The 15,405-nt window shown below is 34.7% G+C and overlaps 1 protein-coding gene across 5 annotated transcripts in view; it reads right to left on the bottom strand.

Annotated features, from left to right (window-relative positions):
- The window catches only part of LOC122446127 (protein FRA10AC1), a 36,486-nt gene that overhangs the window by 8,761 nt on the left and 12,320 nt on the right, over positions 1–15,405 (bottom strand). For 4 of the 5 annotated variants that reach the window (XM_043475958.1, XM_043475957.1, XM_043475956.1 and 1 more), the window contains 5 exons: positions 12,265–12,310; positions 10,212–10,325; positions 8,396–8,438; positions 6,039–6,157; positions 1,171–1,209 (listed from right to left, as the gene is read on the bottom strand). In XM_043475958.1, the coding sequence (XP_043331893.1) occupies positions 1,171–1,209; positions 6,039–6,157; positions 8,396–8,438; positions 10,212–10,325; positions 12,265–12,310 (361 nt within the window). The remainder of the gene's footprint in view (positions 1–1,170; positions 1,210–6,038; positions 6,158–8,395; positions 8,439–10,211; positions 10,326–12,264; positions 12,311–15,405) is intronic. The other variant, XM_043475959.1, reaches the window with a different exon arrangement.

Below are 15,405 nucleotides of genomic sequence, written 5' to 3'. Positions count from 1 at the left end.
AAGAATTATATACTAAAATGCTAATACTTAATTTGAAAGGTGGGATTTAGAGTAATTACTTCCTGAGTTTGCCACATAGACATATTCCTTGAAAATGAGAAAAAAAAATTCTTAAGTTTAAAAATTTACAAGTAAGCTGAGAAGTCTCAAATCTCTGAATTTCTATACGTCTAGATACTATCAAATAGATTAAATATTCTATTAAAGTACATTTTACTTTTAGACCCTAAGCCTATTTACTGTAAGGTCTTAAAGAAATTTGAGATTGTATTACTGTTGAGATGCAAGATTACTGTTTGTTTTATCACAAATGGATGCCCCCCTTTTATGAACCCATAGGAGATTCTGCTCTCAAAACTGCCTGGAAAAAGCTGAACACCCTGTGAGTTCTCTTTAATATTTTATGGGTACAATTAATCATTGTACTGTCCTTTCTTTGGTTTGGTTGTTAGGAAGAACAGTGACAAATTTGTGATCTACCTTTGCAATTATGCAAGACTTTTTGGTAAACACTTCTCTGTATTAAATTTACCTCTAGCTTTACTTTCCTACGCTACCTTATTTTCCCATTATTTTGATTTCACCTTTAAAAAAAATCTTATTTTATTGTAAACCATTGTGAATACTTTTTGGAATGCTGCAGGGAAAAAAACAATAATAAGATTTGTAGCAAATATTCAATGAAATCCAATCTGGTGAAAACTGTAGGACTCATTAAAAAGTTGACCAGTAATAACCAGTTGCTAACATTCTGCTTTCTATGCACAAAACAGAGATATTTAATTTGATTAATCAAAATCACCAAATGACAGATCACTCATTCTTGTACAATATAAGCAACATTTCTTAAATGTGAATCCATCTCCCCAATTCTTTTTCTATCCCAATCTTATCCCTTTGGTTCTCTTCCTTCACACTCTATAATGTGAAATCAAAATGTGTATCCATCCACTCTACTTACTGAAAAAAAAAAATTGTGCTCTTCTATACTTGAAATCAGAAACTTTTAAATGCTCTAATTTGGGGAAGAAATACACTTTTGTTTTTTTTCCTATGATTTTTCTCACACAGTAGAAAAAAAATTACAGGACAAGTCACAATTTATGGGAAACACAAATTGCAAATAACTTGAATCTATATATTTTTATTAAATAAAAACCTGATACTTACTGTTGACAGAACTTTCTGATTTCACTGAGGATGAATGCGCTGGGGAAAACAAAAAATGAATGTGATTAAAACAAAAAAAAAATAGCACTGTTTCGTCAAGAATCACTGTGCAGTGGTATAACAGCCATAGCTATAACCAGAATTCTTCCAAGTAGTCTAGTTTACTTTCTAGTCAACTTTATAGTCTAGTAAACTTTACTTTATATCTTGCAGGAAAGCACTTCAAAGTCTTCTAATCTTCCCTGTTCCTTTGACTTATCTCCCTAATTAAAATGTTAGGTCCTTTTAGGCAGGGGTATTTTATGCTCTTGTACAGGCTGGAATACCTAGCACAAAACTTAAAAAATAATAAACACCTATAAAAAATATCTCATGCTGCTAGCGGGGAAAAAAGCTCATAGATTACCTACAACATAACCAACATTTTATCTACAGATTTTCAACATTCAAGAGCAGTTTACAAATAAATAGTTTTTCTTAATACTTTTTTGAAGATCATATACAGGTAAGAATTCACAGTAACTGAAAATCACAGAAAAAATTATGTCATAAAACATTTGAGTTCCACAATGGTTACCCAGTGAGAGAAACAGAAAAGTACTGAAGACGTATTACTTAAAAAAAAAAATTATTATATATACAGTGTCCTGCTGGAAGACCTCAGGGGAAATATTTCTGAAGCCTGCTAAGTCAGAAAAGAACATAACAGATGAAGTACCAGTTCCTCCAACCTCTCTGGATGAAAGTGAAAGTCATTCAGCCGTGTCTGATTCTTTGCAACCCCATGTCCTATACAGTCCATGGAATTCTTCAGGCCAGAATATTGGAGGGGGTAATCTTTCCCTTCTCCAGGGGATCTTCCCATCCCAGGGATCGAACCCAGGTCTCCTGCATTGAGGGTGCATTCTTTACCAGCTGACCCACAAGGGAAGCCCAAGAATACTGGAGTGGGTAGTCCATCCCTTCTCCAGCAGATCTTCCTGACTGAGGAATTGAACTGGGGTCTCCTGAATTGCAGGTGGATTCTTTATCAACTGAGCTTTCAGGGAAGCCCACCTCTCTGGGTAGATCTCATAATTAGTCCAAGTTGTCACACGAATGATCCCTTAAGGCCAGACAAGAGGGTGTGAGAGGCACAGGATAAAGATTCCAAAGAAAAGCAAGACCTGGACTGCCACCAAGTGCTTTATGTTATTGTTTCTTTACTCCTACTTATTTCCCAGCCATCAGAGAGCAAATAAAACATGGTTAGCCCTCCTGTAGCAAAAGAAACATGCTCTTCTCTGTCATGTAAGGAACATGATACCTGCTTCCAAGTGTCTATTATCTTAAAAAAGGCACACAGTTGTAACTAAAAGGAAGAAGTTGTAGGTTTGGATTAAATATTAAGAAAAACCTGCTAGCAATTACAACTATCTGAAATGTAAAGGAATATTTTGGATAATGGGTTCTTTTTCTCTGGAGGTGTTAAAGCTAAGGCAGAACAAGTACATGATAAAGAGCAGAGCATCTCAGACTTTATTGTGCATATGAGTCATCCTGGGAACCTGAAGTCAACTGTAATTCAGGAGATCTGCAAGGGTCTGAGGTTATACATTTCTAACAAGCTCCCAAGTGATGATAATGCAGAGGACCATATTTTGAAAGGCTAAACCATAGAATATCTTTTCAATCATGATTTCCAGGGCTCATTTCTGATGTTCCTTGCAACACAGAAATTGGCTGACTTCACTGACTCACTCACCTAAGATTTACTGAATACTTACTATTGGGAGCAAGCACTGTGCTTACGAACTGGGGATAAAGAATTAAACAAGTCACACAGTCCTTTCCTTAACAGAAAATAAATTATTCCAAGAGTGGTATGTATTTCTAAAGTAGAGTGCAGGGTGCTATCAGAATGTGCTAACAGGGAACTAGCCTTGCCTGGAAAAGTAGAGTGAAAGGAATTAGACAAGGCCTATTCAAGGAGCTGATCTTGGGGGCAGGATGGAGGTGGAGAAATAAGATCTTGAACTTTCTGCCAAGACAGTTTACCTAAATATCCCTTTGTATTCATACCTGCCAAAGGAGACTGGTCCCCAAGTCCAGTTATTGATCTTTCTTACATTTTCTCTATCTGTTGGTTCAGCTATCTAGCCATCCAATTATCTACCCATCTACCTATTTAACATTCTGTATAATGGTAACCTGAGTGATGGGAGTTGACAGGATCACACAGGGAGAACAGAGAGAAAAAAGGTCTGTAAGAGCCCTGAGCAATTCCAACACCTAAGGGTAAGACTGAGGAGAAACTATAGTCTAAAACGGCTGGGGAGAGATCAAAAAGATAGGAAGAAAAGTCAAGAAAGTAGGTTGCTTTGAGGAATGTCAGCAGTCCAAAGGCAGCTGAGATATTAAGCATTTATTAATTACTATTCAAGTTTGGGACACATTAAGGTGGCCCGGCAGGAAAGTATCACATCAAGATGAACCTAGTTACAGATGATCAATCACAAATATCAATAAAAAGATATTAAACAGGTTTATATGGTCCTCCTAAAGTCTGATAAAATGTTGTCATTTTCTGCTTCATACCAAAGCTGAAAAAGAAAGAACTATATCTGATACTCTCTATCAAAGATACTCCAAATAAAGAGTAAATAAGAAAGATGTCTCAATTCCACTTTGCTTGGGTTTTCTGTCTCTGAAATTTTCTTATTCTTTATTATTTATGCCTAACATGTGCTAGTGGGGTGCTGGGGACAGAGCAATGAACACAGCAGACAGAACTCCTGCTCTCTTTGTGCTTTTATGTAACTGTCATATGTGTAATGAGGGAAAAGTTCTAGAGTTGTGACAGCATTATAAACGGGAGTCCTAATTTAGATTCGTGGTCAGAGAAGGATCCCTGAGGAAGTGACATTTAAGCTTAGAACTGAAGGATCAGTTAGGATGGGCCTGGAGGTTTTAGAGAGAGAAAGCAGCATCTATGCAGTCCTTAAATGTACAGAAGTTTGGCATTTTCTAGAAATTGAAAGGCTATGTGGGTGGAGTGTGAAAGTAACATGAAGAGTAGTGAGAAACAAGCCTTGTATGCTGGATCATTTAGACCCTTTGGGCTTTGTCCAGACATTGGTTACATATTAAGAACAACAGGAAATCACTGCTAGATGGAGAATGGATTAAGAGAAGGGAGGTGGGATGACAAGACAGTGGTGGAAACACTAAGGATAATATAGTAGTAGCCTAGATGAGAACACATAGTTAGTTTGAACGAGAGCAGAAAAAACTTGAGAAATACATAACCCGGGATAAAACTGATGGGATTTACATAAACATGGAAAGAGGAGTCTGGCAGGCTAGAGTCCGTGGGGTCGCAAATAGTTGGACACAACTGAGCAACTGACACACACAAGGATAATTTCCAGACTTCTGATGTCAGCTTTTAGGCTGACAGACGTATCAGCTACTGAAATACAGAACACTAAAGGAAAAACATCTTCTAAGGAAGATCACATGAATATATAACTTGAGGGATGCAACCTCATCCTTAGTCACGAGTATCCAGCTACCTAATTACCTATTTTGGAGGTCCTGAATAAACTTTACATTGTAGGGATTAACTCTTTAATTTGGAATATGCAATGACTAACATGATGTCATATTATGACATAAATATGTAACGGTGAATGTTACAAAATCTTCAAATACAATACATTAAATATTTTACTGGCACATGAGAATAAAAAACTTTTAAATCTCAAATGAGATTCTCACATTTATTAATTAAAATTTATTTTGAAGTTTAGAACATGATTTATAGACAAAAAAGACATTCTGTTTCAATACCATTTCTCAATAAACAGTAAAATACCAGTATTTTTCTTCTCATTATCTATCAATTTTACCAAGTCTAAAACTTGGCAATACTGTATGTTTGAATGTATCATGACATGCTGGAAGGAAAAAATGTACATAATATAACATGTCTAATGATCATAGCTGGAGCAAGGGAGCCCTCTCCTGTTCAAGTATTATGTTAACACTAGCCAGAATCTAATTCAATCTACCATTACCTACCTAATTTAGTCCAATTCACTCTAAGTTACAGTTAATTTGACTCTAATACGGACTGAAAAAAACAACCCACAGCAACCTTCATTAAAACTATGTACCAAGTACTATGCAAATGGCTTACATACATTATCTGAGCTAAGGTACAATTATCATGACCACTGTCTAAACTAAGGCACAGCTTAAGGACTGCTGAGGAACAAGTAAGCAGTTGACCTGGATTTGAATTTAACAATTACTTGCTAACTGTATGTGCACAATACCATGTTAGGTTCTGAGGATACATACATATCAATCTCTATCATTTCAAGAAGCCCATTAGCTAGGGAGAAAAATCAAACAGACCATGATCATTGAAATCACAATGCTATAATTTTATACTGACTTATAGATTATGTACTGACGTACAGTGTTCAAAGTGCCTTTCACGTTCTTATTTGATTCTCCACCATAAGCACCAGCAATACAGAAACCAGGTAGTCACGTCATTACTGTGTAGGTGTATGGGGAAAGTAAAACTCAAGAAATTCAGTGACTTGCTTAATGTAACATGTCTATAACAAACAAATCCAGAAATCAGAGTGCTGTTACAATACTACACCATTTGCAAAAATGAATCAAAACTGACCTTGTTCTTGAAACTTCTATAAGTTACTATAAATTTGTCTCTAAATTCTCCAGTTTCCTTTCAAATACTATAGAACAGAATTGTAAATGCATTTACTAATTAAACTCTTAAATTTGAGACATATGGCAGACTATCCTTTATGTTCAGAAATATGAGTAAATATTATATTTTAATTCCCATTTACCTTTATCCTTTTTCTTAGAGGTCTCTTTTACAGAAGATAATTTGGGTTTTTTATGTGTTGACTCTTCAGAATCTTTTTTGGCTTTATCCTTTCTTTTTTTTGACTTGACTTCTTTTCTCCTTTATGTTGAACAATATAAAATTAAAAATAACTTTTTCAACTAAGCTTTACAAAAAATAAAAATCAATGGGCAAAAAAAGTTAAATTAGTTGAAGTATTCATTTAAAATGTAATTACATAACAAGAAATGCTTAAATGAGTGTAAATATTGCAGGTTAGTATATTACTTTAGCCACTTCTATAAGATTACAAAGTCTGAGACAAAAGTAAGGTAATTAGCACTTGGAGACAAAATTAATTTTTGTAAGTTTTATATAAAACCTTAGTAAATGTAATCATTGTTTTACTCATTTCCTTTTTAGATTCTATCATTTTGTTGTTGTTCAGTCACCCAGTCGTGTCTGACTCTGTGACCCTATCATTTAGCCATTCTAAAAAATTACAAAAACAAATCTCATTTCCCTCCACATAATTCATTATCTATCTACACTTTGAAAAAACACATAGAACAAAAGAAGCCACTGTACAGCTCTAAACCAGTAAATAGAAAATCATTCTCTTAATAATAAAGGAGAATAAAATAGAGGTATAATGGAATGAGAATGGAAGGGCTTATTGTTAACTCACACGTCTACTTTATACCACTTATCTTTTCACTGCTACAGCTTTACCTTTTATTGTTGTTGTTCACTAAGTTGTGTCCCACTCTTTTGTGACTTCATGGGCTGTAGCCTACCAGGCTCCTTGGTCCATGAGATTTCCCAGGCAAGAATACCGGAGTGGGTTGCCATTTCTCACTCCAGAGGGTCTTCCAGACCCAGGGATCAACCCCGTGTCTCCTGCACTGGAAGGTGGGTTCTTGACCACTGAACCACCTTGGAAACCCCTTATTTTTTTTAGGCCAGGTTTATAAGGCTGTCAGTACCATAGTTGGCAAGTGATTGATTTTAATTGCGCGGATAAGGCAGTTGGATGGCATCACCGACTCAAAGGATGTGAGTTTGAGCAAACACTGGGAGATGGTGAATGACAGGGAAGCCTGGCGTGCTGCAGTCCACGGGGTCACAAAGAATTGGACATGACTGAGAGACTGAACAACAAAGAAAAGAAACATGAAATAGGAAAAGGTGATAAGGCTGAAACTGAGACTGGGAAAAAGGATGAAGAGACAACAGAGAGGATTACTTTCAAGAAAGCTGTTATCAAAACTTTCAAATTAAGATACTTATACGAAGTACTACAATACTGTTTAAGACAGTAATAACTTTTTGTCTCTTATAAGAATAATTCAATTTTGAAATAAAGTTCAAAACTCAAGGTCAAAAGTACATCTTTGGTATCTTTCAGAATCATTGATGGAGAAGAGAAATCATGTAATCTGAAAAAAACTGCTAATTTTAAGAATTTAAAAAATTTTAATTATTTTTAATAGCTAAATATTAGATAAGGGTCATTCACAACACAGCTGATTATAAATATATATACATTTTATAAAGTTGTAGAATCTTATGTTAAGACTTTCAAGCATTATTCAGAACATGAAACCCAACTGCCACAATCATGCCAGGTCATACAGATTTTGCTTGAGCATCTTCAATGCCTGGGATTTCATTAGGCTCTGTTTACCATATGCCAGACACTGTGTCAAGCATTTTATATGCATTTTCATTTAATCCCCACAATAAGCTTAGTATCCTCATTTTTAGAAATAATAAATTTGAGTCTTATAAAGGTTAAGTAGTTTGCCCAAGGATATGACTAGGAAGTGGAGCAGCTGAGAGGAATATACAGGGGTGTGATTTCAAAGCCCATGATCTATATATGCTGCACGTTGCAGAGCACTGATTCTCCTCCCCTACTCAATATGGCAGACGATCTAGCTCATTCAGTAGGAGCCTGACTTTAAAAACTGAAATGATTATAGAGGTATAATCCTTTTTAAGAATGATAAACTCTAAAACACTGTTTAAAGGAGATGTAGGAATCACATTATAAAGACCTGATTTACAATATAGTTTCTAAGAGTATTTCAGTATCTGAACACCGATTTCAAAACAAAAGCTCTAGCATCTGCCTGCTACTCTGCATAGGCCTTCACATTTAACACTGCTTGGCTAGAGTTAGGTATGACGAACATTCAGTACCCTGGTTTATGTGGTCATATGGCAATGCTGGATGGTGTATGCACTCAAGTAATGAACATCAACCACTCAAGTTTACTTTAGACAGCTAGTGCAGGGAATGACTACATCCAAGACTACTAAAATTAACAACCACATTTTAAAAGATCATATTACCTGTGATGAAAATTTAACTTAAAGGAACATTCTTGGCATAATCCTAAAAAAAAAGGAAAAAAAAGTAACACCACTGGACTGCTAAATTTTTTATCACTGCACTGCTACTTTACTTTTAATATCATAAACTGTCATGTTTCTTTACATTCTTTCATTGTAACGGGAAAAAAATAAACTGAAGAAAACAATCTGATTCTCTTCCACCTCAAAAAAAAAATATATATATATATATAAAATAAAAACTGTATTAGGATGCTTGAGAAATTGAAAATATTCTGCCACTGCTTTAGAAAACTATGCCATCAATTTATTCTAAAAGCAAACTGTTGTGCTCGCTTCGGCAGCACATATACTAAAAGCAAACTGTTTCATTCATAGGCAGCATTAATGTGTATCTCAAATCAAAGACATCCAGTAACAGTAGTGTGGGTATAGTCGTCTCCTCTGAAGTACTCTAAGAGTTTTCAAATGGAAAAGAGCTTTTGAAAAAGTTCCACAATTGTTGTTTCTTTTTTACTTTAATCTCAATTCATACTAGGTGACTCTTCCTCATAAAACAGGAGGAACTCGGAAACCAGTCTTCATTGGAGTGTACTAAGTAGCATATGAAATTAAAAGATACTTAACTCCTTGGAAGGAAAGTTATGACCAACTTAGACAGCATATATAAAAAGCAGAGACGTACTTTGCCAACAAAAGTCCGTCTAGTCAAGGCTATGGTTTTTCCAGTAGTCATGTATGGATGTGAGAGTTGGACTATAAAGAAAGCTCAGCACCGAAGAATTGATGCTTTTGAACTGTGGTGTTGGAGAAGACTCTTGAGAGTCCCTTGGACTGCAAGGAGATCCAACCAGTCAGTCCTAAAGGAAATCAGTCCTGAACATTCATTGGAAGGACTGATGCTGAAGCTGAATTCCAATACTCTGGCCACCTGATGAGGAGAACTGACTCATTTGAAAAGACCCTGATGCTGGGAAAGATTGAAGGTGGGAGGAGAAGGGAACGACAGACGATGAGATGGTTGGATGGCACCACCGACTCAATGGGCATGAGTTTGGGTAAACTCTGGAAGTTGGTGATGGACAGGGAGGGAGGCCTGCCTGGCGTGCTGCAGTCCATGGGGTCACAAAGTCGGACACGACTGAGTGACTGAACTGAACTGAAGTAGCATATGGGGAAAACCTTGATCTCTACCTGGAGGGAGCAGAACACTCTTATAGCACATTTATTTAGGAACCAGAGAAAGTTGTTAACATGATGCAGAGAAGACGCTGACACAAAAGACTAGCTCAGGAAAAAAAAAAGGATGAACAACAGAGTCTAAAATATGCATGTTAAGAGAAAATGCTGTATTCTGGGTTATAATCTTAAGCATTTAAGACAGATATTGAGAACAATTTGCCCTCTTAAATTTTTTTCTTTATTGCCACAAAGAGAGCAGATTTATTATCTACACCATAACAATATGGCTATTAACTAATGTGATATTTTACAGTGCCTTTTCTGATATCACTCTGACTCCCACTTGGCATCTCAGTCTACACTGACATTCTCAAATTAACAGACAGAGGTCTTCACTTTACAAATTACTGGTTTACATTTGGCATTAGAACTATTTCATCTAAATGTCACAGAAATGCTGAGAAAAAAGTTTCAGGCTCAAAAGTTCTTTGCAACTTTAGCAAGCTCTGAGAAAAAGAGTTTCCAAGAAGATACCTTAAGCATTTTAAATTGAATATTAAATTGCTTATATACTTTCAAACTAAATTACTAAACTTTGAAGGAATCAATCACAACCCATCTAAAGTCAACTTACTTAATTTAACAAGTGCATTTCTTTTTTCACCATGCTCAGTATAACCAAAATTAACTTCCCAACTCTTTAAGCCTTCTTTTTCATCACAACATTTATTTCCACAGCAAAACTGGCCTGCAAATAAAGGAAGGAATATTAGCTATGGTGGTTGGTGACAATATTTATTTACAATCAGGCATTATCTCTGAAATTCACTCAACATACATAACATACACAACATAAATTCTTAGTTTATAAAGTCAGTGTCAAAAAACAGACCACAATAATTACGGTATGTTCAACAATCAAATCAAGTTGCTGAATGCACTGTTTAAAAAAAAAAATCAGTTCTGAATTCTTACTTGATAAATAGTTTACTATCAAGCTGACTGTTTACATTTAAATACAGAGTCTTAGTGACTCCGAGTGAAGGAATCTTACACTTTGGAAAATGGAAGCACTAAAAAAGTGTACTCACTAATACCTTAAAAGAAAAAAATGTCTTTTCCAAAGTACATGCACTACACCTGGGGCAACCTTTTTCAATATTATTAAAATTGATACTTTAAGGTATTAACATATGGTACTTTAAGCACCAGCATAAAATGACATTTAAAGCACATTTTAAAGTGCTATAGCATTTTGAGATTAAGTAGAATAAGTAATCAAACTCGATGTTCTAAACTTTAGAATCACGTGACACTAAAATCAACATTATCATACTCACTGTATATTAAAAGATCTGTAAAAAAGGACTAATATTGATGATCCAAGAGGGAAAAAAAAAAAAAACTACTCAATAATTATTGACTTTTTAACAGAAAAAGACAAGATCAAACTTATTTGTACAACCTGAAAAAAAAGCACTTATATCTTAATAAATTGTACCAATAGGAACAAGTCTGAACTTTTCATAAAGAGATTAACAAAATGAATTTTGAAAATTATCAGTTCAAAGGCTGATAACTTTTCTAAACTGGCATTGTTTTACTCATTCCAAATGAATACTTCATTAAATCTGTACACGTTGAGCAACTAGTCTATCGTTAAAACACAAGATTATAACTTCATGAATCACAGCAAATGGCTTTCTTTACCATTCTCAATTAAAACTTTTTTCAATTATATGAATTTAGAGAATGTCCATCAATTTTTTTTAAAAGGCAGCATTACTTACCATCATTTAAAAATTCCACTTAATAAAACTACAAAAATTTAAAATTGTGATAGACATTTCAATTAGGTAAAAGCACAAACTAAAATGTAATGCTAAGAAAAGTTAAAAAATAGCTTTAAAATTATTCTTTTTCCTTCTCCTCTAGAGTACCTTTCGGGCTGATTATAATTTATGGGAAATGTATATAAACCACACTGATGGCATAAATGTTTATCATTTAAAAATGAAACGTTTATTTTCAGTTTAAGAGATTTTAAAGTTACTAGCTTATTTTCTTAATCAATGTTCCTATATAGTTTTCAGAAGCATTAACAGTTAAAATGCAATGCCCAATAAAGACTTAATTTTATAACATGAGACAGTATAGAGATACTACATTTTCAGAAAAATTTCATGAATAGATTACAAGGCATAGAAAATGTTACTGATTGTCTACAAAATGTTTGTTCTTTTGTTCTAAGACTAAATATTTAGACTCAAATTCAGTGACTCCTGAAAATAAACTAGCCTGTCTAAAAATTCTATAAGGGTCAAAGTAATATTTAATTTCTACTTGCGAAATATAGATTTGACTAGAATACAGTAATACCAACTCATTACTCCAAAAATTAATAAAGATGTTCATCTATTGACACTTTCCTTGCTATGAAGCTTTTAACTTTTAAACATTTTCTACTTATCTGCAACTTAATATCCTAAAAGCAAAAATTCTAAAGGTAAAAACCACTAAAGGATTATATTTTGACCTTTGTCAGCAATATATCTTTAATACACCTTCTCTACTTTTACTTTGTATTTTGCAGACAATCACATTAGGAATAACCTTACCCAATGACTTTGATTCAGTAACAAAATAACTGTATCCTATTAAAAACTGAAATTTAAAAAAAAAATTACCTTTTCCTGAAATTACTTCTTTTTCTATTCGCCACCTAAATCCAAACTGATGAGGAAAAAAAAAATACATGTATGCTAGAGTAAACTTAAACATTGTTTAAACCACATGTAAATCTTAACGTGGAGCCAACAACTGACAATATTTTACTTAGTAATCTAAAAACTAAACCTAATTCCCATCACAATAGTTTTTTCTTTCCTTATAGGATTCCAGGTACTTAAAAATACATCTGAATAATTATCAACCTGTTAAGAAACAATCTTCTTTACTTTTAAACTTCCCATTGAAAGTTATAGGTGCTAGGCACAAGGTATGTAAATGAATAAAAAATAGATACTGTTTTATAACACTGATAGGAAAAAAAGAATTACAGTACAATAAAGAAACAGTATACTAAAATACAAGAGAGTACAGTCTTTGGAGTCAGATTGTTTGGGTTTCTGTCTTAGTTCTACCACTTGGGATTCCCTTGTGGCTCAGAGGATAAAGAGTCTGCCCACAATGCGGGAGACCTGAGTCCCTGGGTCAGGAAGATCCCAAGGGGAAGAAAATGGTAGCCCACTCCAGTATTCTTGCCTGGAAAATCCCATGGATGGAGAAGCCTGGCAGGCTACAGTCCATAGAGTCACAAAGAGTTGGACATGACTCAGTGACTTCATTTTCTTTTCTTTCTTTCTTTCTACCACTTGGACTCGATTTGGCTGTTTGGAGAAGCCTGAAGGGCCTGGAGTGTGACCCAGGCCAAAACTGGGGGTGTGCACATAAAAGAGCATGGTTCTGCCATGATTACATGCAGGGACTTCCCTGGTGGTCCAGAGGTTAAGAATTCACGTTCCAGTAGAGGAGACATGGGCTTGATCCCTGGTCTGGGAAGATTCCACATGCCACAGGGCAACTTAGGCCTGTGCATCACAACTTCTGAGTCTGTGTACCAAAGCCCATAAGCTGCAACTGCTGAGCTCATGCCCAACTCCTGAAGCCCATGTACCCTAGAGCCCATGCTGTGCAATAAGACAGGTCACTGCAATTAAGAAGCCCATGCACTCCAACCAGAAAAGCCACTGAAATGAGAAGCCTGGGCACAACTAGAGAAAGCCTGTGTGTACAACAAAAGACCCATCAGAATCAAGATTAAAATGAATAAATTAAAAAACGCCTGCAGTGTAATTTTAAAAAATGATTACATGGAGACTAAACAACATGCTACTAAAAACCAATGGATCAACAACGAAATTAAAGAGGAAATTAATAATAAAATATTGAGATTAACAACAATGAAAATATAGCCATACAAAATCTATGGGATGCAACAAAGGCAATTCTTAGAGGGAAGTTCACAGTGATATAGACTTTCCTCAAAAAACAAGAAAAATTTCAATTTTTTTTTTTTTTTTGAAATCTCAATTTTTTTAAAATTATTTTCTTCCTAAAGTCAGCAGAAGGAAGGAAATAATAAAGATCAGAGAGGAAATAAAATAGAGATTAAAAAACAGCAGGAAAAATCAGGAAAACCAAGACCTGGTTTTTGAAAGGATAAACAATATCGACAAACCTCTGGCCAGGCTCACCAAGAAGACAGAGGACCCAGATAAATAAAATAAGAAATGAAAAAGGAGAAATAATAACTGATACCATAGAAATAAAGAAAAATCAAGTAAGATATATAATGAACAACTACATACAAACAAAATGGACTACCTAGAAGAAATGGACAAGTTTCTAGAAATAGACTGCAAAAACTGAATCAAGAAGAAATAGGCCAATCACTACAAGTGAAATATAATCTGTAATTTAAAAAACTCTTTGCAAACAAAAGTCCAGGACTGGATGGCTTCTTTGGGGAATTTCACCAAACATATAGAGAAGAACTTAAACCAATCCTTCTCAAACTCTTCCAAAAGACTGAAGAGGCGGGAATGCTCCCAAAGCCATCCTATGAAGCCACCGTCACCCTGACACCAAAACCAGACAAAGACACTAACAAAAAAGAAAATTACAGGACAGTATCTTTTATGAGCATATATATATGTATGTGCAAAATTCCTCAACAAAGTATTAGCAAACTGAATCCAACTACACATAAAAAGGATCATGCACCATAATCAAGTTGGATTCATTTCAGGGTCACAAGGACAGTTCAACATATGTGAATTGATCAAGCTGATACATCAACAAAAAAGACAAAAACCACATGATCATCTCAACAGATGCAAAAAAAGTATCTGATACAGTTTAACATCAATTCATGATAAAAATTCACCAAAGTGGGTATAGTGGGAAGATACATCAACATAATAAAAGTCATTTGTGACAAACCCACAGCCAATGTAATACTAAATGGTGAAAAGCTGAAAGCTTTCTTGCTAAAGCTGGAACAAGACAAGGATGTACACACTCATCACTTCTACTGAACACAGAACTGGAACTCCTAGTCACAGCAATCAGACAAGGAAAAGAAATAAAACATATCCAAATCAGAAGGGAAGAGGTAAAATTGTCATTCTGTGCAGATAACATGATACTCTATACAGAAAACCCTAGACTATACAAAAACTATTAAAACTGATATATGAATTCAACAAGGCAGCAGGATACAAGATTAACATACATAATTCTGCTGTATTTCTTCATACGAATAATGAAATAACAGAAACAGAAAGTAAAAAACAATTTCACTTAAAATCACATCCAAAAACAAACTATGAATAAACAATCAAGAAAGTGAACAGATTTATATGCTGAGAACTATACATTAACAAAAAAAATAGAAGATGATTCAATAAAAATGGAAAAATATCCCCCACTTTTGGATTGGAAGAATTAATATAGATAAAATGGCCATACTACCCAAAGCAACATACAGATTAATGCAGTGCCTATCAAATTACCCACATTTTTCACAGAACTACAACAAATAATCCTAAATCTTATATGGAATCACAAAAGACTCAGAATTGACAAAGTAATCCTGAGAAAACAAACCCACACACCTGTGGTCAATTAATCTTTGACAAAGGAGGCAAGAATATACAATGGAGAAAAGACAGTCTCTTCAGCAAAAAGTATTGGGAAAACTGGATAGCTGCATGTAAATCAATGAGGGTAGAACAGTCCTTCATACCACCCACAAAAACCAAATT

Source organism: Cervus canadensis, chromosome 8 (assembly GCF_019320065.1).
Source record: "Cervus canadensis isolate Bull #8, Minnesota chromosome 8, ASM1932006v1, whole genome shotgun sequence".
Lineage (NCBI taxonomy): Eukaryota > Metazoa > Chordata > Mammalia > Artiodactyla > Cervidae > Cervus > Cervus canadensis.
This window is presented reverse-complemented; position numbering and strand designations above follow the sequence as displayed.